Source organism: Amblyomma americanum, chromosome 4, assembly GCF_052857255.1.
Source record: "Amblyomma americanum isolate KBUSLIRL-KWMA chromosome 4, ASM5285725v1, whole genome shotgun sequence".
Lineage (NCBI taxonomy): Eukaryota > Metazoa > Arthropoda > Arachnida > Ixodida > Ixodidae > Amblyomma > Amblyomma americanum.
Window position 1 is genome coordinate 98,692,207 of NC_135500.1, and position 26,706 is coordinate 98,718,912.

Genomic DNA, 26,706 nt, shown 5'->3' on the forward strand with positions numbered 1-26,706 from the left:
TTGTCAAGCTGTCGCCACAGCTTTTAGTCCCGGCTCCTCCTTTGTAAGAAAGGAATAAACTTCAACTTCAACTTCACTTCAACTTCACATGCGGCCAATATTATGTGCTTCTCGGCATCTTCTACCATCTAGGTCTGGTTTCTCCCTTCGCTTCGCGGGCGGCCATCCTGCACAGGTGAAATTGAGGAGGCGGGACCTGGCACGTCACGGGACAGCAGCCAATAGCTGTAATGCGACCATGCAGCCACTTGTCCGAAAGTTGACCAAATTGGTGCGCCCGAGCGGATGTGTTCGTGCGCCCATTGTTCGGCCCTTGCGCATGGTCGCAAGGACAAGTCCACATGCGGCTCAAAAAAGATCGTACAGCGGCTTTTAGTTCTTTGGTTGTATGCGTCAGTGGCGGCGCGTGCGTCAAGACCGCGGCCACCTTTTGCGTCGCCCAAATATAGCCGTTTCCGTATCAGCCGCGCGTACAGCTGGATCCTGAAGTAAACATCGCTGAGCGTTTAGCAACTGCGTCTGGCTCATCGCGGTAGAGGAACTTTGCCGCGCTTTTACATCGCGCTTATATACAGCCGTCAACTACCGGCTACGAGAACCCTTGGCCGACCACTCTGGCCTTACCACCCTATCACCCTGGTAAGACCACCCTATCACCCTCACAAGACTAGTCGCGAACTGTGAACAAAGGTTTCAGATGTTTTACGTTTATTCCAAAACTTCATGGGGTCAATGAAAATCGGTTTTGTGGAGACGAAATGACGCATTAACTGTCTCAAATATATCGGTGGACACCAGAACCGCGCCGTAAGGGAAAGGAGGAAGGTGGGAGTGAATGGATGAAAAAACTTTACTTTCGTCAGAACGCATGTGCGGACGATTCTGTGCTAGATGTCCATCGACCCATGGCTGACGGCGACCTGGGTGGCCCCCTCCACGGCCCTGGTCTGGACGACCGAGTCTGAGCTGGCCAATACGGCCTCCCACTGCTCGAGAGACGGATCACGCATAATATCCGCCGGTGGCGGCGCTATGCTACAGCTCCATAATATGTGGTCATAGGTTGTCAGTTTCTGACACCATTTGCATTCCGGCTGAACGTCCGGGTAGATTTTGTTTAACACGTATGGGTTATAGAAAAACCTCGTCTGCATTATTCGTCAGACGCATTCCTGCGCCTTCACCAGTTGCTTGTCCGGGGGCGGGTAAATTCTCCGCTCAAGTTTGTAATGGTTAGTAATGTTATGACAGGACACCAGCCCATCTCTCGCGGACCTCCCCGGAACGTCCGGCTAACCGGCTCGGTTGACGAAACCTCGAGCATTCATGTGAGCAGCCTCGTTCCCAGGGTTCCCAGAACGTGCCGGTACCGAGGCAATTTCCACCTCCGTAGTCCCTCGCTCCGTGACCTGATTTAGCAATAGTGCCGCTGTGACAGATATTCTGCCCCTCGACAAATTTCAGATGGCTGTTTTAGAGTCACTGAAAATCAAGTCAGCTTTAGTATTAGCTATAGCTAGCGCTACCGCCGCCTCCTCTGCAGTTTTTGAGGAGCGGGTTTTGACTAATCCAGAGTTGCGGTGGTGGACGGGCGGGGACGCTAGATGGGAGGGAAAGAAGAAAGAGGTGCCGTAGTGGAAGGCTCCGGAATAATTAAAACCACCTGAGGACCATTAACGCGCACTGACATCGCCCAGCACACGGGCGCACTTTGCGTTTCGCCTCCACCGAAAATTTTTCTTAATAGGTTGTTGAGGAAAGGAAATGGCGCAGTAATTGTCTTATATATCTCTGTGGAAACCGGAACCACGCCGTAAGGGAAGGAAGGAAGGCGATAGTGAAAGAAGAAAGAGAGAAAGGGGTGCTGTAGTGGAGGAAACTTGGTTGGTTTTTAGGGAAAGGTAATGGCACAGTATCTGTCTGAAGGAAGGGATAAAGGAGGAAGTGAAAGAAGAAATGAATAAAGAGGTGCCGTAGTGGAGGGCTGCTGAGTAATTTCGACCACCTGGGGATCTTTAACGTGCATTGACATCGAACAGCACACGGGCGCCTTTGCGTTTCGCCTCCATCGAAACGCTGCTGCCGCGGTCGTGTTCGAACCCGGGTACTCTGGACCAGTAGCCGAGCGCCCTAACCACTGAGTCACCGCGGCGGTTTAATAGTGGAGGACTGAGGGAATGATTTCGACCACTTGGGGATCTTTAACGTGCACTGACATTGCACAGTAGAGGGGCGCCTATTTCGACTAAAATTTGAATTTGGGCTAGCTGGTTCATGTGCGATGTCAGTGCACGTTAAAGATCCCCAGATGGTCGAAATTATTCCGGAGCCCTCCACTACTGCACCTCTTTCTTCCTTTCTTCTCTCAATCCCTCCTGCATCCCTTCCCTTACGGCGCGGTTCAGGTGTCCAAGGATATATGAGACAGATATTGCGCTATTTCCTTTCTCCAAAATCCAATTATTATTATTATTATTATTATTATTATTATTAGATGGTTCATACTTGAACTATAAGAAAGCAGCGCAAAATAAAGGCACAGAAAACAACAGAAATATAGAAACACAGGACGGCGCAGAAAACAACAGAAACATAGAAACACAGGACGGGCGTATTTTCATTTATTTTTTTCTTGTTTCTTAAAACAATTTTTTACTTTATTTATCTTACTTTTCACGCCCAAGTGCTATGCCGACGTCCGTGTCTATTTTGTCGCCGAAGTGTAATTAAGAAATTCTGAGGGCACTCAAGACGGTTTACGCGGAGGAATGCGAAAGAATGGAACTTTCAAGAAAGCGGGTTTTTTCCACGGCGCCAATACACGGTATATATTTTTATTTGTAAACGCGTCATTTGATTTTAAATTTTATTATTATGATATATTTTCATTTTCGTTTGTTTTAAATTTTGTTGTTTTGATGTTTTTTACTTTATTTATTTTACTTTTCACGTCCATATGCTATGTTGACTTCCGTGGCTGTTTTGACATTCAGGTGCTATGTCAACGTCCGTGGCTATTGTGTCGTCGAAGAGTAATTAATTACTAAATTTCTATTCAGCAAGCAAGTGTTTCCCACAGCAAAATATCATCATGCACTAACACAATCGAGGTTTTGCACATTAGGCTTCACAGAACGACGAAGATTTGCTAACACGAAACACGAAACATAGTTGTAAACACGGGGCTACTGTCGTCAAACTGTAATTTTCGCATCTAATTAAGTAATTACAGCTCATCAACCAAAATTTTCCCACAGCCAGATCTCTTCACTATCTAGCACAATCAAACTTCTGCACATATATCTTTATAGAACGACACAATCGGGAGGTGAAGCTTGTGGAAACCTGTTTCCCACCTCCATTTCGATGCGGCCAATCTTCATCGTCGGCCGTCGGGACAGCACCGGTTGGGTGAGGAGGGAAGTCTCCCTCATGGGTAAAGGAAACGGTGACAGGAGCGCCACCTCGTATGTTACGCGGAAATCTGCGGACCGGACAGTCTCTTCGGGATCCGGCCAGCGTTGTGAGCGGTTGCAGCTGAAGCATGATATCTTGGGTGGAGAGGTGGGGACGGAAACCAACCATCGTTGGGTGGAAGAGGAGGTGGTCGTCCATGTGTTCCTGGAGGCGACCAAGGACGACGAGCTCGTCCTCCACCCCCGAAACACGAGGCGCACGCGCGCGGTCCTGGCCCTGGATCTAAAACAGGCATTCGACAATGTACATCATTCGGCCATCTTGGACGCCCTGTCGTCCCTACACGTCGGCACTCGTACCCATCAGTACATCTCAGCATTCCTGTGCCACTGTACAGCTGAAATCACTTTTGGCTCACTCTCCTCCCCTGTTTTCACCCTCGGTAGCCGAGGTACCCCTCAGGGATCGGTGCTCTCCCCGCTTCTATTTAATATAACCCTCATCCCCATGGCAAAGGCTCTTTCAGCCATTCCCGCCCTCTCGCACTTTTTATATGCCGACGACATCACCCTGTGGACCTCCACGGGTAATGTCGGCACCATTAAAGAGACACTACAAGCGGGGGCAGATGTGGTGACCTCCTACGCCCATCAGGTCGGCCTTGCATGCTCTCCTACAAAATCGGAACTACTGGTCCTTCGCCCACCTCGGGGAAGACTGGACAAAACTCCCCCACCTGGCATCGATGTCACCATTGATGCCACCCGCATACCAGAGGTAGACAAAGTTCGCATCCTGGGGATGGTTCTCCAGAACAATGGCAAGAACACTGCCACAATCACCAAGCTCACTGCTACCGTTCAACAAACCGTTCGCCTCATCAGACGAATCGTTAACAAACACCGAGGCATGCGGGAACACGACCTCCGCCGCCTGATCCAGGCTTTCGTCCTTAGCCGGGTAGTATACTCCCTGCCCTATCTCTTCCTCTCCCGAGTAGAGGAGAACAAAGTCAACTGCCTCATCCGTCAGGCGTACAAGACGGCCCTCAACCTCCCCCAGCACACGCCGAATGAACGCCTTCTTAAGATGGGCGTACACAACACCCTCGCCGAGCTAACCGAGGCCCATCGATCTGCCCAACTTGATCGGCTCTCCTCCACCCTAGCCAGCCGTCATATTCTTGACGCCATTGGCCTACACCCCCCTGGCTATTATACCCACACCTTCTCCCTCCCACACCGCACACGGGTCCTCATCACCATTCACCCCCTCCCCAAGCACATGCATCCCGAGCATCACGCGGCTCGTCGTGCTGCTCGGACTGCAGCCCTACACAAACACTATGGCGCACAGCCGGAGAGCGTCTACGTCGACGCAGCCTCTTACACCTCCTCTTCCGCCTTTGCCCTGGCGGTAGTGTCCAATTCGTACACCCCTATTACGGCAGGCACTGTCATTGCCTCCACTCCCGCGGAAGCGGAGAAGGCAGCCGTAGCCTTAGTCATCGCTACTACATCGGCGACCCACATTTTCAGTGACTCAAAGACCGCGGTCCGTAACTTTGCGAAAGGCCGCATCTCCGAACCCGCTTTCCGGCTTCTAAGCCGGTCTCCCGCCCCTACCCGACCTATTCAGCTTCTCTGGGTCCCGGCCCACGCCGGCCACCCAGGTAACGAGGCGGCTCATTCTTTAGCTCGAGGTTTCGTCAGCCGAGCAGGAGCCGCCTACGCCTGGGGAGACGCTCGAGATCGAATGGTCGCGTATCACGAGATCACTCTACACTACCGTGAGCAACGGCTAACGTATCCCCCTCCGCACAAGTATCACTAAATTGCAGCAGGTGACGTGGCAACAGCTATAATCCCGCACGTTCCTCTCCCCTGCCCACTTATCCCTGGCTCACCCAGGACTGTTCACGCCAGTATGCACCCTCTGCGGCGCTCCGAAAGCGGATTTTGCACACATTCTTTATTCTTGCTCTGAGCTCCTTCCACCAGCCGATTGGCAGCTCACAGACCTCGAGCGATGGGAGGCTGCGGTGTTCAGTTCTGACCCGGCTGCCCAACGGCAGCTAGTGGACTGGGCTTTGGAAGTCGCTGAGAAGCATCACCTTCCGGCCACGACACGCATCCAAGAGCAATCACATCACTAGAATGTAACAATTAAGGCTTGCTCTACTTTATAAAGTTTTTCACCACCACCACCAGCGGTTGCAGCCGCACACTCTGGTCACCTTCCACGGCAGGCGCACGGAGATCCGTCGTGCCTTGCCGTCGGACTTCCAGTTTCAGACAGCGAAGCGAGCGCAGCAAACACCCGCTCTTGTCGACTGCCCCAGCAAATGCTGGGGAATGGCTTTGCCCCAAGAATGCGGCGCGCACGGGAAAACCCGGCCGCCATTGTCGGCGCATACAAACGCTCGCCGCCGATACCTCTGAATTCGCGCCGCTGCCCCAGCCGGTAAGTCGGAAGACCTTCTTACGTTGCCTTCTACTCCAGAGGAATGCCTCGTTATGTTTTGTAGCTAGATGGCCGGCTCTGTGTATTACTTGCAAATTTAATAAATAGCATATGAGCGTTCGCGCTTGGTCGTCCCCTCCCTTTGTTTCCCTCGAGCACGAACCCCTCCGCGGTTAGCGAGCGGGAACACTGCATCCGCGGAGTGGGAGTGCGGCAGGGGCGGAAGTCTGTCCCCCACCGTATTTCCGCAAGCTATGTTGACGTCCGTAACGATTGTGACGTCGAAGTGTAATTTTCGCGCTTCATTAATTAACTGATTGCACCATATAGGCCAATCTTATTCCAAAGCGAGATCTCATCACACACTCGCTAACACAACGAAAGTTTTGCACATTTATCTTCACAGAACGACGTATTCGTCCGAAGAAAGTTGAAAAATTGAAAGTGGTTTTGGGGAAAAGGAAATGGCACAGTATCTGTCTGACATATCGGCGGATACTTGAATCGTTACGTAAGGGAAGGCATAAAGGAGGGAGTGAAAGAAGAAAGGTAGGAAGAGGTGCCATAGTGGAGGGCTCCGGAATAATTTCGACCACCTGGGGATCTTTAACGTGCACTGACATCGCACAGCACACGGGCGCCTACGCGTTGGAGAAAGTTTTGCGGACACGAAACTCAGGACATATCCATCTAATGCATTCGCATTAAAACTCTTCTTGGTAGACACCTCAACAGCGCCGTGAGGGAACGGAGGAAGGTTGAGTGAAAGAAAAAAAAATTAGCTGCTTTTTAACTACTGCTGAATGTGGTTAGAGAGCGAAACTGTGGTGCATCGGGCATGTAGACGTGGCTTCGCATCTCTAACTTTAAGTGCGTTTCTCACACTGGACAGGCAGTGCGCCCGCCCTGCCACACTGGCAAGTGGCAGTTCAATTACTGGTTCATCGCGAAAGGTTGGTCACCAAATGAACACTGCGGCCTATTCTACCGCCCTCTACGGGTAAATCAACAAACGTTAAGGTCAAGTGGCGTGGCATCATGGCGAACCACATGGTAATGCCATATCCACATTTCGCACTTTGCTCACTTGAAGGTCAACGGACAACGCACTGCGAAATCAGCTTTACCTAGCGTAGTGAAGCTTTCGGTTCAAATTGAGCCGACCTTGAGGCAGCGAACGAGTATCGAGCGTTAACACCTAACATAGGTCGCCGGTTCGAATCACTGCCATGGGCTAGACTCTAACTTGACTAGTACGTTTATGCTGCACGAGATGCGAAATCGTATGCCACCGCCCTGAACAGTGCGAGAAAAAGTTGGCACATATATTTTGCACGAATGTCGGGACCAATTGGACAGACTTTGAGGCCTGTCAGAGAGCGGCATATATATACCGGATCAACATAGTTCAGTTTCCAGTTGTGGTGATCGGGCATCACGCTGCCGCCTGTTTTTTTATTCTATTGTGTAACCACCTCGGTTACCACGGCAACGACCAGTAAAGCTAACGCTCCAAAGAGAGACAGAGGCGCCCTTTGCGTTTGGCCTCCATAAAAATGCGGCCGCCGTGGTCGGGTTAGAACGCGTAAATATGGCTCCGTATGTGAGGGCTGTGACCACTGCCTCACGGGGCCTGGTGAGCCGTGAGGAAAGAGAAGGAGGAGGGAGCGAAAGAAGTAATAAAAATTGACAGGACAGTTACTACTGTGTAACGCGTGATTCAGCTACCGCTGTTAAGATGCTTGTATTCTAGGATGTGTTGAGGTAGAAAATATGAGACTGAGTCCGCACATCAGTAAGTTGCAGTGCGCTGTTTATAGTTTTTTGCGCATATTCATTTTTCGGCGAACTCCCTTTCCAGCCCGCTGCTCTGGCGCCTGGCTCCTTCGATAACGCTCTCACCGGTTGTGTCTTCTTATACTCTTGCCACGCCCTCCAATTTCTTTGTTAACCACCTCCCGGTTACGCATTACTACACTTGCAATGCCCTCCTCCTTGAGCTTTACCATCCTCCTGCCGAGATGACTACCCTCCGGGTGGTCCCCATGGCAACGACCCACCGGTTGTGTCTTGTTATATTCTTGCCACACCCTCCAATTTCTTTGTTAACCACCTTCCGGTTACGCGTTACTACGCTGTTGCCACGCCCTCCTCCTTGAGCTTTACCATCCTCCTGCCGAAATGACTACCCTCCGGGTGGTTCCATGGCAACAACCCACCGTATGTGTCTTGTTATACTCTTGCCACACCCTCCTCTTTCCACGTTAGCCACCTTCTGGTTACGCATTCCTACACTCACCATACCCTCCTCCTTGCAAGGTAACCATCCTCTAACGAGGTAACTACCCTTCAGGTAGTTTACATGGCAACAACCGACCGGTTGCATCTTCTTACACACTAGCTGACCCCCACTTTCCAAGTTAACCACCTTCCGGTTACGCTTTCCTACGCTCTCACCATACCCTCCTGCTTGCACGGTAACCATCCTACTGCCGAGATGAGTACCCTCCGGGTTATTCCCATGGCCACAACCCATTGGTTGCGTCTTCTTACCCTCTTGCCGCACTCTCCTCTTTCACCTAAACCAACTTCCGGTTACGCATTCTTAAGCTCTCGCCATACCCTCCTCGTTGCACATTAACCATCCTCCTACCGAGGTGACTACCCTCAGGGTAGTTCCCATGGCAACAATCCACCGTTTGCATCTTCCTACACTCTTGCCACACTCTCCTCTTTCCATGGCAACCACCTTCTGGTTGCCCATTCTTACTCACTCGCCATACCCCCCTCCTTGCACGGTAACCAACCTCCTACCGAGGTCACTTACCTTCAGGTAGTTCCCATGGCAACAACCGACCGGTTGCGTCTTCTTGTACTCTTGCTACACACTTCCCTTTCCAAGTTAACCACCTTCCGGTTACGCATTCCTACGCTCTCACCATACCCTCCTGCTTGCACGGTAACCATCCTACTGCCGAGATGAGTACCCTCCGGGTGGTTTCCATGGCAACAACCGACCGGTTGCGTCTTAAACTCCTGCCACATCCTCCTCTCTGCACGTTAACCACCTTCTGGTTGCCCATTCCTACGCTCTCGCCATACCCTCCTCCTTGCACGGCAACCATACTCCTGCTGAAATGACTACCCTCCGGGTGGTCCCATGGCAACAACCCACCGGATGCGTCTTCTTACACTCTTGCCTCACCCTCCTCTTTCCACGTTAGCCACCTTCCGGTTACGCATTCCTACACTCACCATACCCTCCTCCTAGCACGGTAACCATCATACTACTCTGGTAACTATTCTTTGGGTGGTCCCTTGGCAACAACCCACCGGCTGCGCCTTTTTACACTCGTACCACACTCTCCTCTTTCCACGTTAACCTCCTTCCGGTTACGCATTACTATGCTCTTGCCATGCCCTCCTCCTTGCACAGTAGCCATCCTCCTTCCGAGATGACTACCCGATGGCAACAACCGACCGGTTGCGCCTTCTTGCACTCTGCCACACCCTCCCCTTTCCATGTTAAGCACCTTCCGGTTACGCATTTCTACTCTTTCGCCATACCCTTTTCCTCGCACAATAAAAATCCTCCTGCCGAGATGACTACCCTCCGGGTAGTTCCCATGGCAACAACCCACCGGTTGTGTCTGCTGATAGTCTTGCCACACCCTCCAATTTCTATGTTGACCACCTTCTGGTTACGCATTACTATGCTCTTGCCACGGCCTCCTCCTTGCACAGTAGCCATCCTCCTTCCGAGATGACTACCCTCCGGGCGGTTCCCTGGCAACAAACCATCGGCTGCATCTTCTTACACTCTTACCACACTCTCCTCTTTCCACGTTAACTTCCTTCTGGTTACGCATTCTTACGCTCTCGCCACACCCTCCTCCTTGCACGGTAACGAACCTCCTACTCAGGTAACTACTCTAAGCATGCAACAACCGACCGGTTGCGTCTTCTTACACTTTTGTCACACCCTGCCTGTTCCACGTTAACCACCTTCCGGTTACCCGTTCCTACTATCTCGCCATACCCTCCTCCTTGCAGGGTAACCATCCTCCTGCCGAGGTTACTACCCTCCGGGTGGCTCCCATGGCAGGAACCGGCCGGTTGCGTCGTCTTACACTCTTCCACAGTCTCCTCTCCGGGCGGCTGCCATGGCAGCAACCCACTGGTTACGTCGTCTTACACTCTTTCCACACTCTCCTCTTGCCACACTAACCACCTTCCAGTTACGCATCCATACGCTCTCGCTATACCCTCCTTCTTGCAGAGTAACCATCCTCCTGCCGAGGTGACTGCCCTCCGGGTGGTTCCCATGGCAACAACCCACTGGTTGCATCTTCTTACGCTCTTGCCACACTCTCGTCTTTCCACGTTAACCACCTTCTGGTTACGCTTTCCTACGCTGTCGCCATACCTTCTTCCTTGCACGGAAATCATCCCCTTGCCGAAAATACTACCCTGCGTGTGGTTCCCATGGCAACAGCCGACCGGTTGCGTCTTCTGACACTTTTGCCACACCCTTCTCTTTCCACGTAACCTCTCTTGAGCGGCTCTCGTGGTAATACCTTCCAGTTACGCCTTCCTTCTTGAAGAGTAGCAGTCAGCAGGACCACGAACTTGTAGGCTTGCAACTGCTGATGACTCCAGCAGCGGGAAAGATATATCAGGCTTAAACGACCACATTAATGACACAGAGCAGTTCGGTCGCAGACAGAGCCTCGAGATGCACAGATTGAAGCTGCAAGTAGACGAAATTATGCTATCCAAAATTAACGAGTAGGGTACCTCTCGACCTTTGTCCACTTGACGTACAAAATATTGATGGCATTCATCGTCTCTCCACAAAGAAGGCGCGGGAAGTTTCCAGTCTAGTTTGGTTTGTTTCAAACAATAGAAAACTGACAGAAAAAGGCTAAGGGACGACGTGACACTAAGTCAAACGCCCGATTCTGCGATAACCTTACCCCGCAAAACAAGCACGTTTTGTGAAGAGTATTCTTTTTTGAAACATAAATTCATTTTAACTCGACAACGTTAAGGAGCTCGTGTCGCAGAAAAGCCGGTGTCGTCGGCGTTCGATGGGACTCGGATTCGAAGGATGCGATGCGACTCGCCCATGCTTTTGTGACGAGTCTAATCGACTTCATGCCTGCTCTTGCGCAAGCATGATGAAGACATCTTGGAGGTTATGCTCTCTGCAAGATGATGAAGAAGGCGCTCTACCTCCCAATCTCTACCTCCAATGCGAGGCTCCTTGCGTTGGGGGTCGTGAACACCTATCGGGAGCTGCGCGAGGCGCACCTCTCTAAAGAATACACATGTCTTGCCCAGACCGCGTCCCGTAGTAACCTTCTGGACCGGCTACATATACAACACGACTATCACATTGAGTAAATGGTACGAGTGCGCGAACTATGGAGAGGCGCCCTCCGTGTCCGCCCCCTTCCAGAAGAGACATTGAAGACTACAAGACGGCCTCAGGCACGGGCGAATGCCCTGCACCGCCATTATGAATCCAGACACAGCGTTTTCTACATGGATGTTGCAGGCCCACACCATTCCAGGGGAGGATGGTACACGGCCGCAGTGGTTCACGAGGAAAGACAGGTGGACGGTTTCACTTTGAAGGCCCCTAGGGCGACACACGCGGAGGAGGTAGCAATGACCCTGGCTGCCTCCCACCCTCAATATAAATTCATCTTATTCGACTGGCGAGGGGCCTGTGGGAATTAGGAGCTGGGCTGGAAAACGCCTGATTTAATATCTGATTAATATATACTACGGGTTCCTTGTGGACCTAATTTCTTATGTGGTTCTGATTTAATATCTGCTACGGGTCCCACGTGGACCTAATATATTAAATTTATTTTTAGAAATATGGCGGAGGGCTTGAAGCACTCAGGCACGGGTTGTCTCGGTATTGCACTTCCTCCGGGATCGGCCCGGACGTATTAGCGCGCGCGCGTCTTTCCTTATCTTTCCCCTTATCTTTCGACTCTGCTACTTTAAGCGCGGGGAAACGATTGACTCAGCTTGAGCCAGTGGGCAGGCCCGTGCACTTTCCTTTTCATTCTTCCTGACAGCAAAAGCAACAGTAGCAGTAGCCTATAGCGCAACGAATACTTCGAAGAGCAGCTCGGGATAAGGACCCCACAACCCGATTTCTCATTTTCTCTACAGGCCACCAGGGAGCCTATCAGGGAACGAGGCCGCCAAATCGGCCGCCCGCTCACTCACTAACCGGGCCCTCGACGTAGACCCTACCGATTTGTATCAGGACACGTGTCCTCTCTTAGCTTTCAAAGATAACTCCGCTCATTACCGGGACTCGCACCGTCACTACCAGGCTCGTTTCAAGGGGCTAGCGAAAACGGCCGAAAAAATAATTTTTGACTCTTACACTCTACTGCACCCGGCAGTATTCAAACATTTCGAGCCTTCCTTCTCTGGCCTCTTCTCTTTCTATGTGGATGTGGCTGACACTTTCCATATGGTCTGAGCATGCCAGCAAAACCCCTCTCTTCCGCACCTAACCCCTGGCCCTACCCGAAGCGGTGGCAGTGAAAACTTCTATTCAGTGAAGAGAATTTGCAGGCCGAAAATGGACCTTTACGTAGGTGGAGTCCTTAAACGGTACTTACTTCTCCTTCTCCTTATCCGACACCCCGGTGGACACTCGCACCCGTTGGACTAGAGTCCTTTTTGACTCCAGCCACGAGCAGTTGAGCAGGGTTGCCTCCCCTGCCTCTCGGGAAAGGTTTGGGGGAAGGGAAGGATTCTTCTGACAGGCTCACATCTCAGCATGTGGAAGTTATCGGACACTTCCCTACAGTGAAGGCAGCGGCCCTGCTCGTCTGCCTGGACCTACTGGCCTAACAAATCCCTATTCAGCGAGCTCGAGTGGCTGCCCAGAACCCCTAGTATCGCAAGGGGAGCGGCGCAAAAAGGGGCTGCTTCCCAGGCAACCTCTCTGTAAATATCGTTGATAAATACTTTTACCACCACGAAAACAAGCGCTGCGTCCGAACACCATTTGTTGCAGGTGGTGTACGCGTTCTCTCTGCGTTTGACCCGATTCACGTTGCGTGCTCTCGTACGTCTCCCACTTTCGTGTACCGTGCCCAGCGCCACGATCCTCTTCAACTTCGGCTGCGTCCGTGGTCCAGTGATTACTGTTTTCGGCTGCCCAGCGCCAAGACGCGGGTTCTGTCCCGGACATGGTGGCCGCTTTGTGTTAAAGGTACCGTTGACCCACTGCGGTGGCGCAGTCGTAGATCGCTCGGCTTGAGCCGGAGTGGCCGGGTTCGAAACCGACCGCGGCAGCAGCGTTTGAATAAAGTTCCCTTCAATGTTTCCTTTAATGGCGAAGTATCTGTTCTTATCGGCTTAATTTTTACTGGCGTTTCAAGGCATTTGGTGACGCGTTGTTGCTACCCCGTACCCCAAAACCAAGATCAAAATATAAATTTGTTTTGTGCTCCACCTGGTGACGACTAAGATAGCGCGAGGCATTGGCTATGTGCACGGGATGGTCACGCGATCGCGGGCGTTCGATGTTGACAACGCGGTAGCCTGACGCGTAGGCGGGGGACCTTCGCTATAACAGCTGGCGCTGTAAAATACATGGCGGTAAAGAACGTTCATACTGAGAACCCCTTCTTCTCTGCGGTGCAGCACATTAGATCACCCGTCTGCGGTGCGACGTGTACGCGCCTGCGGACATCTTGGCTTATGTTCCTGCAGCATGCCTGCGGGCAGGGGGGCAACTGTGGTCTGAAAATGTCAATTTTGGACAATATCCCTATTTGTTTGCATAAAGACAGCATTAGACAATGAAAAGGCCAATGCATGCTCTATAAGAGGCCGCTGAAAAAAAAAACAACTGAAGCTGTACATTCTTCGATAGTCGACTGTCTGTCATCCAAAAGTTATCTGAATTTTCGATGGTTAAGTAAACGCCCATAGTTCAAACTTTGAATAGCTTTGTAACAAATGTTGCACCAGGCATCGAGATGCCACTGCTAATGACGTGTGCCGCAGATTGCATAATAATTTAAATCCCTTGGAAAAACCCAGTCCCTTATCTGTATGATTAGTTGCACCAAGAAAGGCGACTTCTGCCGTTAAGAGGTCATAAGCTGCAAGGCTTAACGCCGCCAGCTAGGACCTATCCTAAATTCTTGATAATCAGCGCTTGATAGCTAGCGCTTTTGTGGGTGTGAGTAAACGGCACAATTATCCTGTTTTCGGTTCGGCTAGACCAAGCTGCAGTAAAATGTAACATATTGTTATTCGCCTCAGGTGCTCGACATTTCCGGAGCCATTCACTACGGCGTCCCTCAAAACCTGAGTCGCTTTGGGACGTTAAACCGCGCATAAACCATTAACCAATCTACAATTTAGAAGCTTGCTCGAAAGTTTGTAAGACTGCCACTGCGCGTTTCTTTGCTCATAAAACAGCAGTTTTCCATTATGAAACGCTGGTCCCTGACTGTTATATACCTAAAGCTCAGTAGTATCTGCGGCGCCATACATGTAAGAACTGCAGCAGTGTGGAATACAGCGTTCGTACATAATTGTTCAACTGAAACACCAGTGCAACGGTGGCGCACTTCATGATTGTATTTACGGCATTTATGCGCAGGTTAACTATGGACAACACCAAAACATGGCTGCTAATTAGCCTTGATGCATCCTATTTCATCGGGGAATTGGTGAGTTCACAGAGCAACATGCATGGTGAACACGGAGACTGCACAATGAAGGAACAGCAGTCGGCTCTCGCGCAAGAGGGTACAGGATGCATCTGAGTGCATGCCACAGACACCACTGCTCCTTCTTCGCTGCCTAATTGCGTTCTGCGAAGAAATGCGCAAGCAAACGGATTGCTTTTTACACATGGTGAGGAGCTCTCTTTGAGGGCCTACTAGCTGCTTGTCCGGTCATGAAACCCTCCTGAATTCACCGGCAAAGCGAGCGCAGCTATACTGACAGAATGGCCGAGAACAGGCCACGACAAGTGCGGGAACCCTATGTCGATGCACAGCGCTGTCTCTCGTGGGACGAGCAGCGGCTTCGAGGTCGTTTTTTTTTTCTTTTTTGGAGGAAAGGGAGGGGGAGGGAAGGAATCTAGCAGAACAAGAGTGTGGTAGAATATTTTTCACTCTAGACTCGGTGATTTATTAAGCGGCTGATCGGCCTCTTCGCGCCAACCTCACTGCTGTATCCATGCAGCCGTACAGATGAGTCGCTCCCTGTATCCAACTGAAAGCCGAAGGTTCTACGTTTAAGGGGGAATGCCATTAGCCGTGATTCCCGCCTGTGTCTACTGGGCAAGCGGCCAAACCTTACATCGACTGTGAGCTGAAAATTAGTTCGCATCTGCAATCACTATTGGGCTTCAAAACAAGTCACAACATGGCTAGCACTTAGTTTCCAACTTTTAGAGAGGTTGTCTTCCTGAATCGCGACCTTGCGTCTTGTCATAGGCGCTGGACTTGAATAGTGCAACTGCGACCGGAAACGTCATCATAGCGTGGAAACCAATAACTACAGAGGCCACTAGCCTCATGGCCTGCGCTGTAGCTTTTGCGAATGTCGAAATATATCCGGTGTAGTTGCTGCAGTATACATAGCGGGAACTCCCTCTCCTGTAGTCATTAAAGTCTCTCCTACTCCTCTTTCTAGTGGGAACTCTTTGTAAAGGACAAAGAGGCAGATTAGAGCAATCGGTCTGATAGACGGCTGACACGGCAGCCACCAGTGTACGTTGCTGCCGACTGGTACTCCAGCGCTGCGCTTTATAGGTGCGCTCACACTTGTACCATGTTTTATTCCTTTGCAAGGTATTGGTAGAATATGCGCGGCCATCGATTACTCGCCGATGGCTACATTAACGTGCGTGCCAAGCGGCGTATCGTGCGTAGCACGCATCTCGCCGTGTGTAATATAACCTCGCGAATCGCACGCGAAGTGCTGCGCCTGGCTGACTGCTGAGGTAGAATGCTGAAGATCGAAATTGTGTGACTCCGTTTCAAAACCATGATGACTCTCAGCCATGCCTGCATACGAGACTTCGCAGAAAACGGGGTTGCACCAAAGAGGCTGCTGAGCTCGTCTTTTTACCGCATGGAACTCCATCTGCACGCTCCGAGCAATCTTCGAAACATCAAATTATTGTTCTGTGCAGCCGATTTCCCTATTAAATCAAATTAAGCGCCCCGACTCTACACTTTTCTTCTTTAAACTCACCTCCTAGAGTAGGATAAGTCAGCCAACGCGTGGAGTGCCTTCCAGTGAGTCGCGTGGTGGCTTGCCGCTCTGCCATCGGCGGAGTGATACGTAGCGGTCGGTGTAAGCAGAGCCCACGCATAGTTTTATTTCCGTGGGAATAATTTGCGGCTATGCAGTCTGCGACTGAAAGAATATATATTCTCTAAAACCTATAAAAAGAAAATAAAAGCGAAGAGAAGCCGCCACGCGACTGGCTGAAAGGCAATACATGCATTGGCTGACTCCTCCTCTTGTCGAGGGTGAGTTAAAAAAAAGAAAGCAGAGAGCCGGGACGTTTAATTCAATTTGATAGAGAAATGGCCCTACTAGACAATACTTTGAAGTTTCTAAGAGTGGTCAGAGTGTGTAGATCGAGTTCCCGTGGTAAAAAGACGATTTCAAATTCCTTTTTAGTGCACCTTTAACTTAAAACTCCTGCTGGTCAAGGAGAGTGCTACTTTTTGGCCTCGATAATGTCTTGTACAGTGATATCCAGTGGCACTGGTATGGTTTATATTGGATACAAGCACTTTATTCACCCAAATGCATCAGTGGGGAAAATGGTGGGTTGTTGGGCGGAAGAATAAGCGACCAGGTTGCGTTTAATCGGCTAGCCGCAGGACGGCGTTTTTTCGGGCTAAGAGTGGATTTTTCATTATTACCGATACTAAGGGACAAAGCAGACAGCGAGTACAATCGCTAAATTCCCCCTTTCCGCTATGTCTACTGCGTGCCAGGTCGGTCACACACAGTCCTGCTTTCGGTACATTTCAGTAACTTACATGCTGTGCTGCGGACTACAGGCTGCATGCTGTGGCGGGCCACAGTGCCCTGCGCCATCTGAGTGGGCAGATTTCATACCCAACGGAGATGTTGGTATGGTATGGGAGGTTTTTATGCCCCGAAACTACACACGGACAAAAAGGAGCTCCTTGGTGGAGTGCTTCCCAAAACTCTATTATGGATAACGTCAACGCTATACCCGTTCTCTTTAGTGGTCTGGGACCAACAGGGGACAGTCGCTTATCGAGGCAATAGGGTGCGGCGTCTAGCAAACTAGAGTTCAATTTTACCTTGACGAAACGGTTACCTGAACCACTTGCTTTGCGTAAAGGGCCACGGCACGCCTATAAGTGATAGTCAACGTGTGCTGATCGGTTCTAAAAGACGCCGCTAGGGCTTTCAGCAGTTTCAGCGTCGCTCCTGGTAAGTATCTGGCGTGCTTGCTCAGCGCCCATGATGCTTCCCATCGATGCAGGTACTGGGCGCTCTTGTTTGGGCCGCCTGTTTCGCCTTCCCGGAAGACAGCTGGCGTCATCATATCATGCATCAATCTGCCTTCGTCACCATCATCGTCATTGCAGGAACGCTTATTCGCTGTATAGCAAGCTTGGAAGCCAGATACACATTTCATCGTGAATTGCCTGTGAGTAGCCACAGATCATGTCCCTCATATATTCGCCGCGGAATGAACTGCAGCAGTTTTCAATCCGGACCAAAGCATTATACTAATTTCCCGAACTTGTCACCCTTCGCAGCGAAGTAATTACTGCGACAGCTGTACTGTCTTAGAGCGAGCTGTAGGTGTTCAAAGGAAGCAGTTATCCATCGTTAAAGGTCAGCAGCTTTAAATGAATAAAAATGGGATTCAGTAAATCTGCTAGGAAGGACGAAAGTGAACCACTGAATGAACTGAATGTAATGTCCTTAACAAAGTCTGCAGCTGGAAGCGCTTTAGGGCTAGCATCATCGACACCCGTGTTTGTTTGCAAACATCAAAACAATGTATATGGGTCTGAAAACAAAATTGTGGGCGGCCGTTCTAGAATGCGCCCTTGGTGGACACGTGAATCAGGTGAGGGTGGGAGTAACTGAACTCATGGGAGCAGAGTAGAGTGCGGTGCTGCTCTGGATCTCATCTGTTCGCCGCAGGCGAAGGGGAGAAGGCTGGGAATTCGAGCAGCTAATTTCACGTTTGTTTATACCAGCCTCGTAAGAAGACAGGCCCACCCTTTGTATTGTATATTCACAATGGTGGACAAATTTCTGAGCGAATATCGCGCGAAATGACTGCCCTCTATAGCTTTCGCACACGCTCTGACATGCTCGTGAAGGCGCGAGTGACTCAAGACTTTTTGCGCCCCCTGGCACACCAAATGACAAAATGAAACCTTTACAATTTCCTGAGCAGTTTAGATTAGTGACGAAATTTTGCGCTACTCTGCAAGTGTCTTCTCTGCCGCTCAACCGGTAGCTCAACTTTTAAACCAGCAACGACACTGAGAAAACTTAAATCGCTTCTCTGAATTGCAGTGTGCTCAAATAATTCAGCCAAAAATAAGTGTCATGATACGCGCCTATCTCAGTGTGTCAGAAATATTTTCGTCTCAATGTCCCAGTTCTCTTCGTTTACCCAGCCTTTCTACGCTTTTAATATCATTTATCTGTTCGATTTTCAGGTCCGCATATTTCATCTCACTGTCGGTTGCGCGTACTTAGTGTCCGGAACAGCCGGCATCAGTAATGGTCCACAGTTCACCGCGGTGAGTGCACCTTATACAGTTGTTACCTTTACACATTGGTATTCGCAGTGGTGATTTTAACGACCTGAAGGGGGCACCTCAGTTTATGCAATATGGCGGCGCTACAGAGTACTGCTTCTGAGCGGAGCCTGGTTAGAACAGTGTGTCTTAAAATTTCACAATATACTTGCACTTGTTTGTTGATGCTGATCACCTCGTGTGAGTCATTCTGTAGTTGCTGGGCTGCGTAAAAGGACTGAACTCAATATAAGTAAGAAATCGTTGTCTGGCCTGTGAAAACGGCTGCCGTGAATGCGGAGCGGTGGACGGTGGACACGCACTTTGGAGACAATTTGAAATCAGTAACATCGACGTTGGAGATTTGTGCAGCGGGCAAATGACGAAACTGCGCGGAAATTTTTTTTATACAGCCCTTCAGGTCACCAAGACTTAGCGACTGTCATGCGGGTTGCACAGAAAACCAGCCAGGAACCTTCTTACTGTCACAAGAGCTTTAAGAGCGAAATCTGTCTTCGTGTTCCGTTTGCGTGTATCTTTGTGCACGTTGTGCGCGTGCGAGCGCGTGTGTGTTCGCAAATTTTAATGACCACGTCCTACTGTAGATACGAAGATAGATTTTTAGTCTTGTGTACAAGTGGAAAGCGAGAACAAGATGTGCAATCGTCTTCCTCACGCACTATTTTTGCAGAAGAACCGCGCTTTGAGGTCTCTGTTCGTAAGCAGTGCATGCAAGATCGTGATGAATATGATGCTGCTATTATACAATCTTTTCATCCGATTCAATTCTGTTCTTTTCATCCGCCCGTCAGAGCTAGAGTATGTTTCCAATCACAGCGAAGGCACGAGGCATGCAATAATCAAGAGTGGTAAAATTATAACGTAATGCAATTCCAGTAAATGATATAACATCTCCGTGCATATCAAATCACCGTACGTGCATGCCGTAATAAGGCCTGCCATTGGAGGGACATTCATACACAACTTTCTCGTGCTCTCGTTTGTCGTGTTTGCTGAGCGATCGTCGTTAGCAAATGTCAACTCGTGTTTACATAGGTCCCCGCAAATATATCTTTAGAAACAGATACTCGATACCTGATAAGAACTGCGCCGTTACGTTCCAGCAAACGCTCCACTGGACAGTGTGCAAACTTGCCCTGCCCATGCCTTCCCAGTATTGCTGGCCCCACAATACTTTCGCAGTGACACTCACCGGTTCTTCTATCTCGCCTACGTGCAAACGTCCACGTAACAGGGCTCGTACGATACATTTTTTTTTTACAGCAAAACTCTTGATAACACTGTCCGAGTGTGTCGGTAAACATACGCAGTGGATCAAACGGCGCGTTTCCGTGCACCGATCGTTCCTGGACCATTTCGCGGCGCCGCCGCAGCATGGCAACAATTTCTTGAAAATCGTGAGTCACGCGCTCATTTGTCCGCGTCAAAATATTTCTTCGGAACTCAGGATTTCGGTATCTTTGACAATGCGACCGTTCAATACTGCTTGCACACATCGAAGTCTTACTTCAGAATAAATTTTAGCACCTTCCTCGCTATTGTAGGAGCCGGATACCTCTGTGATTCAAAATGGCGCCTCTCGATTGCACAACGGTTGTCACCACCCTGGCAAGGGAGCTGTGGTATTTGGATCGAGACAACCTAGAAAATCGCCACGCGGTATATATGTGAAAGATATGCCGAGGAACCCAAATGTCTTCATTGGAAACCCAATCTGACTGCTGTTAGAAACGCATCATTACAATCGCTCCCAGTTCCCTCGCTCAAGATGGATTGCTCAGTCACCTGTAACCTCGCCTTCGATCGAAGGCGTGTTCTCACTCTCTGCTTTTACGTCGCGCATTACAGCGCTGGACCTATCGGAGCATTTGTTTCAGGTTTTTTACCTACACAAGTCTACATCCTTCAATAAAGAGAAAGAAACTGTCGCATAAGCAGCACCATTTTTATACCTATTCGACACGGTGCCTAAAAACTCGTGTGGCGGAAGATATTCTTTCAAGTCGATAGTATTTCATGAAAAGGCGGTACGCACGCACAACCGCAAGCACACGCCCTTGCTTCACCTTTGTTACCTTGCTTGAAAGCGTAACAAACAGAACTTTGCTGAAAGAATAGGGTGCGAAGAAAAGACGAAGGAAAAATTTCTGGCAGGTCTCCTCTTGCCAGAGAGGATGTAAAACAGTAAAATCTTTCCGCTTTATACCGTTACCAGCTTTTACAGAGTTCGCGTGATCCGTCAAAACGCTGCGGCAAATATAATGAGCTGCCACAGGAATAAGTGGTTCCAACGAACAAGCTTGGTACATTTTGAGCAACTTCGTGGCACTATAACAACCATAGCTTTGTATAATTATACTACAGAAAATTATGTCATAGCCGATTTCTTGAAGTAGTTGAAGATTAACACGTTCTTGTATTTCGCTACCGGTTCGAAGAGGAAGGTTCTTTGTATTGTGCGGGCATGCTTTCCGTTCCACATTAACAGAGGATTTATTTGTTAATAAGCGGGAAGCTCATCCCAGCCCCCGCCGGTGTGCTGCAGATGTACTGAGAGATAGTAACATTTGAAGCGTCTGCGTAAAAAATAATAATTGAAAATATTTTAACCTGGATGCAAGTAACGGTAGCGAACGTTTGTACCTTTGCTGGAAGATTTCCAAGTGCTGAGCAAGAAGCTTAGCGATCACAGATATTTTAAGACATAGTGTAAAGAGTTGCTGTTTAAAAGCAGCTCTGCGTCAAAGTCAGGGATCTAAATGAGATATGAGTGAAAATTTTGACTTCAAGCTTCGAGGTGTCAACTAGTTGGTTCTAGAAATTAAGAATTACACATGGCGTAACCTTTCATTATAAACAGGCATAACTGACAGCTCACCTTCGCATGATTTAACTGTCATACGAACACAGGCGGGCTCCTCTAATTTATTGTCACTATCTTAGTTGGCGCTGCTCTTTCCAGATTTCTGACTGAGTGCATTGCTAAGCACTGCGGATGCGAGTAGGCGCTTTTTCCGTTGATTTACCATGTCCAATAGTATCTTTCGATTGCGTTATGAAGGCGGCTATCTTGATTCGTCTTCCTTTTGCCTGCTTTTTGTCACTTTGCAGATGATGGCACAGGCATGCGCAGCATTTCACCTCTCGCATTTCTTTACATTCCTCACCTGTTCCAGAAGAATCGATCAGCGAATTCGGCATCTGTATTTGCAATAAATGGCTCAAAAAATTATTCTGGATTCATTTTGCTCAGATACGTCATATATACTGCGCTTTTTCCTTACGCTATCTACACAGCACAAGACGTCGGCCTAATATAAGAAATGTGTTGGCTAATTTCGGCCTTGGAAGGTGCAGCGTTGCCAACGTATTTCTGATATTGGCTGTGCTGTAACGCATCCAACACTGGTCCGGGTTACCCACTATTTTCCATTTCAGTCATCATCAGCCTGACTATGCCCTCTGCAGGGCAAAGCCTTCTCCCATGTCTCGCCAATTAACCCTGTCCTGTGCCAGGTGCGGCCCACCGCATACCCGTAAACTTCTTAATCTCATCCGCCCACCTAGCTTTCAGCCGCCCCATGCTACGCTTGCCTTCCCTTGGAACCCGGTCCGTTACAACTTAACGGCCATCGGTAATCCTACCTTGTTCAAGCCCTTTTCTACTACTTTGTTTGGACTAGAATATCATTAACCCACGTTTGTTGCTCGACCTATTGTGCCTTCTTCCTGTCTCTTAACATTACACCTATCATTTTCCTTTGCATAGCTCGCTGCGTAGTCCTCAATTCAAGGTGAACCCTTTTCGTCAGCCTCCACGTTTCTGCCCCACAGGTGAGTACCGGTAAGATACGCCTGTTGTATGCTTTACTCTTGAGCGACATTGGTAGACTGCCATTCATGATCTCGGGGAACCTGCCAAACGCGCTCCACCGCAGGCTTATTCTAGTTATTTCACTCTCGCGATCCGGGTCTGCGGTCACTGCCTGCACTAAGTAGATGCAATCCCTGACCAATTCCAGCGCCTCTTATACCAATCGTAAGCGGTTGTTTCCTTCCCAGAATGTTGAATATTATTGTGATTTTCTGCATAATGATTTTTAGACCTACCGTTCTGCTCCGCCTGTCTAAGTTATTGATGGTGCTTTACAATTAATCACCTGAGTGGCTTATCAAGGCAATGTAATCAGCGAACCACGTATTACTAATACATTCTCCATTAATTCTCAGCCCCGCTGTTTCCATCCAGGTCTGTGAAAACCTCCTCTAAACAGATAGTGAATAGTATTGGCGAGACCCTTCCTTAATAGAAGTTTATTGCTGACTATATGGAGGACTGTGGTAGCTGTGCAGCCGTTATAAGTACATTCTAGTATTTTTATACAAGGCTCACCTACACCCCGCTGCCGCAACGCCGCATTACTGCTGAGGTTGCGACTGAGTCAAATGGTTTCTCGTAACCTACGAAGTCTATATATAGGCGTTGCTCATATTCTGTGAATTTCTCTATGACCTACTCGGTAGTGTGGATATGGTCTATTGTAGAGCAGCCTTTACGAAAGCCTGGCTATATTAGCGATTACCTTGGTGAATAGCTTGTGACGATGGACCGTAAGCTCATCGGTCTGTAATTTTTCAAGTCATTGACGTCTCCTTTCTTATGAAAAATGATAATTTTAGCCTTCTTCCAAGTTTCCGGTACGCTCGAGGCCATAAGGCATTGTGTATACAATGTGCTAGTTTTTCTAGCACAGTCTCCCCACTGTCCTACAACAGATCTGTTATCTGATCCTAACCAGCTGCTCTTCCTCTTTGCATTGCTGTGGTCGCTACAACACACATTTCTAAAGAACTCCACATTCTACACTATGCCGGGGAGAGCGCACAGTATGAAGTCTATTTCATTTTTAGTCTTACCATTGAGTCTTTCACGCCCGCTTCCTGTTTTCTCGTTTACGGAAGAGGTGCCGGTTTAGCAGTTTATTCGGCCAAAAGTTACAAATGCACGCAAGAGTATCGACCTCATGGGCGACCAGTCGACGCCGTTTTTCTCCTTAAGTGGCAAGCCACTCTAACCAGGTGGCGATAAAAAGGGAAGGGGAGAGACAGGAGCCCGATTGCTGAGCAGCCGGGCAGTAGAAGAGGCAACGGGCCAGGTCTGCATAGATAGAGGGGCACTTGGGACAGAAGGGGTCGGATCGATAGCGATAGAGGAAGAGGCGGGAGGGAGGGGATTAATGATTGCATGATGTGTTATCCCCCCCCCTCCCCACTGTAATGCCACTTGCGGCGCTGTGAGTATTACAATAAATAAATAAATAAATAAATAAATAAATTCATTTAGGCGTACCGACGAAGGGAGCCTCCGACGCGATGAATGATGGATGAGGGGGGGGGGGGGGGGGAATAGAGACGCTTGTCGAGACGGCGCTGGAGGTGGACCTAACAACAACAACCATATACACAGAGCACTCTTAGTGCTGAAGTTAACCAAATGCCACGGCATGAGACAAGTCATGCAAGAAAACAGCAAACTTCTCCCTTTGGGCTAGAAAGTGCACAAAGAAAATGTCCTAGACACTAGCAAAAAAAATAAAATAATAGAAAAATGTCAAAGCCCCAAGGCTGATAAGGTCTGATAAGCTCTAGACGATCTAGCCTGCTTGACGGTGCGGCGCAGGAAGAGTCTCATCATTTCCCTAAGGCTTGGGCCAAGGCATCAAGCGTGCCGGGTGAAGAGTGTCGTGGGCCAACTCATTGCTGTCAATCCCTGAATGCCAAGCGGAGGAAAACGATGGAAGGCTGCAGATCGGATACCGCTCGTTCGACCTCTTGTTCGAGTGAAGAGAGTAGGGTGCGGTTATGTATGTGCCGGATAGCGGCTTGCGAGTCGCAGTCGACCGTGTACTCCGGGAGAGAAGGAAAAAGAGTGGAGAGCATGCACCATGTCGGAGACATCAAGGGGCAATGCATCAGATTACAGGTAAGACGAGCTAACTAGAAGGCTGGTCAACTAATACTGATTAGTTAACTATTTAGCTATTACCTTCACGCTGCCTAATTACTGAGAGGCGTGTAGCCCGCAGTAAGTATAACGTCCATATAAATTGTTAGAATTTAAAAAACGCGGTTACCCCCGCTGCGCTGTGGCCCGACAGATTTTGGCTACATCGCGCTAAAATGCATTCGTTTTCGAGAAGCTTGCAGGCAAAGCAACCTCTCCATGCAGTGCGCGGAACTCGTCGAAATAGCCACATTTTTTTGGGCCACAGCGCCGAGAGTAACTGCGTTTTCGAAATTGTAAAACTGGTATGGATATTACTTTACACTGTTCTCAATAATTAAGGAGCCTAAAAATAATTGTTTAAAAGTTAACGATGCAATAGAGTTTACCAGCCTGCTATAGTTAGCATATCTGAGCTGTATTCTGATGGACCACACCGCTGGACATGCTATGCCGGAAAAAGCGCCCTTCTAACTAAAAAAGTCTATTTTTAAAAATTGTATACAGTCTTAGGTGACACACACTGTATGCACTTAAGCTGGTCCACAGGGGAGCCACGGAATATGGCGGCGTCCTAAATCACATGTGGCGACCAGCCGCAATGGTATGGTTTATACAGCAGCAGAAAATATCTCCACGTGTACAAGAAGCACCGCAGCACGCGGTTGCCGTCCAGGAACCGCAGTCTGCCAGCACAGCAAAGTCGATATTCACCCGTGGACAGTCCCAGGTGGATGGTAACGAGGATGTGCGGACACGTAGTGGCTGACTTGCTGTTCCCCCGGCGAGCTTAAACGTAAGAATCGTGTTCCTGGCCTTTTATTTTTTTCATAAGGTGGGAAATGTAGAGGTCGCCAATTGTCTCCAGCCCGTGGCTCCACCTGGGCCAGCGTATGTGTATGCCTGATGTCCCAACTAACTTTAGTCAAGCTTTAAAAATATACCGAGGCACAATAGACGGAGCCAACTCGAATCACGTCGCTAATGTGTGCGGTAAATCACAGAATTTTTATATAAATTTGTTCAATTTTATAAATAAACTGTAAATTATCACTTTCAGCTTTAGCATTTTAGGCGAAAATTCTGAGCCAAATTTACAGAGAAAGCCCACGAAATATGAACGAAATCCCATGTGACCATGGACTCACGAGCAGGCCGCGACAGTAGTGCTCTCAAATATGGAATTCGTGAACGTAGCCGCACTCGCCGGTGCTGCGAATGTGGCGGAGCGAAAACAATAACGTGGGTGCTAGCGGAAAAATTGTAACACGTGTGGCTTTGCCGCGTTCGGTGGCGAAAATAACAGGTGCACAGGCTCCCGGTAGCGATACGCAGGCCAGCCGGAGCATGGCGCGTCGCGCACCTGGCGCCTTTGCGTTCCGAATACCAACCCAGTGCTTTGCTTCTGAAATTGGGGTTATTGCTCTAACCCTTAAGACGAAACGCCTGACTGACAACTAATTGGCGTCATCAGTTTGTTAAGACTTACGTAAAAAGAACTCCCAGCCACGTTCACTTTTCATTTCGAAAAAGCGCTGCTTTCTTTTTGTTATATCTTGATCCATTTTAGTTGGGACGACAAGTATACACGGCCAACTTGTTGCATGTCATATTGTTCACTCCTTCACTACACACGTTCTAGCTACTTACTTTTTTCTACACCCACTGCAGCTCTTTGCCCTGCAGTGGGCGGAGTCAGGCTGATGATGATGACGATGCCTATTGTGGCGGCGGCTGCTCCTTTTCACATAGTGGAAGAAAAACAATGGAACTGGCGACACAATGGTCAACAAAGCACAGCTACAAGACACACAAATCACAATACATATACATCACAATGGACGCACCAGAAATGCTAACACAAAATATAAAAATATGCTATAAATAATAATGCTACCTATTGACACAAAATGAAAATCTACTATAAGCAATGATATGCCCTAATTAGAGTAAATGGTATAAAAACCACAAATCCAA

At 49.1% G+C, this 26,706-nt stretch overlaps 1 protein-coding gene across 1 annotated transcript; it reads left to right on the forward strand.

Moving 5' to 3' along the window:
• The first annotated feature begins 519 nt into the window (after positions 1-519).
• Positions 520-21,941, forward strand: LOC144130274 (uncharacterized). The gene is made up of 5 exons (XM_077664234.1): positions 520-639; positions 14,537-14,606; positions 17,423-17,590; positions 18,624-18,707; positions 21,837-21,941. Exons 2-5 carry the CDS (start codon positions 14,544-14,546, stop codon positions 21,939-21,941), a joined length of 420 nt encoding a protein of 139 aa, XP_077520360.1. The 5' UTR covers positions 520-639; positions 14,537-14,543.
• Positions 21,942-26,706: the final 4,765 nt, after the last annotated feature.

Coding starts and splice junctions, on each gene's coding strand:
- LOC144130274 (XM_077664234.1), top strand. CDS start 14,544: ATGGACAACACCAAAACATGGCTGCTAATTAGCCTTGATGCATCCTAT. Junction 14,607..17,422: donor CCTATTTCATCGGGGAATTG/GTGAGTTCACAG, acceptor CCATCGATGCAG/GTACTGGGCGCTCTTGTTTG. Junction 18,708..21,836: donor ATGGTCCACAGTTCACCGCG/GTGAGTGCACCT, acceptor GTCACTTTGCAG/ATGATGGCACAGGCATGCGC.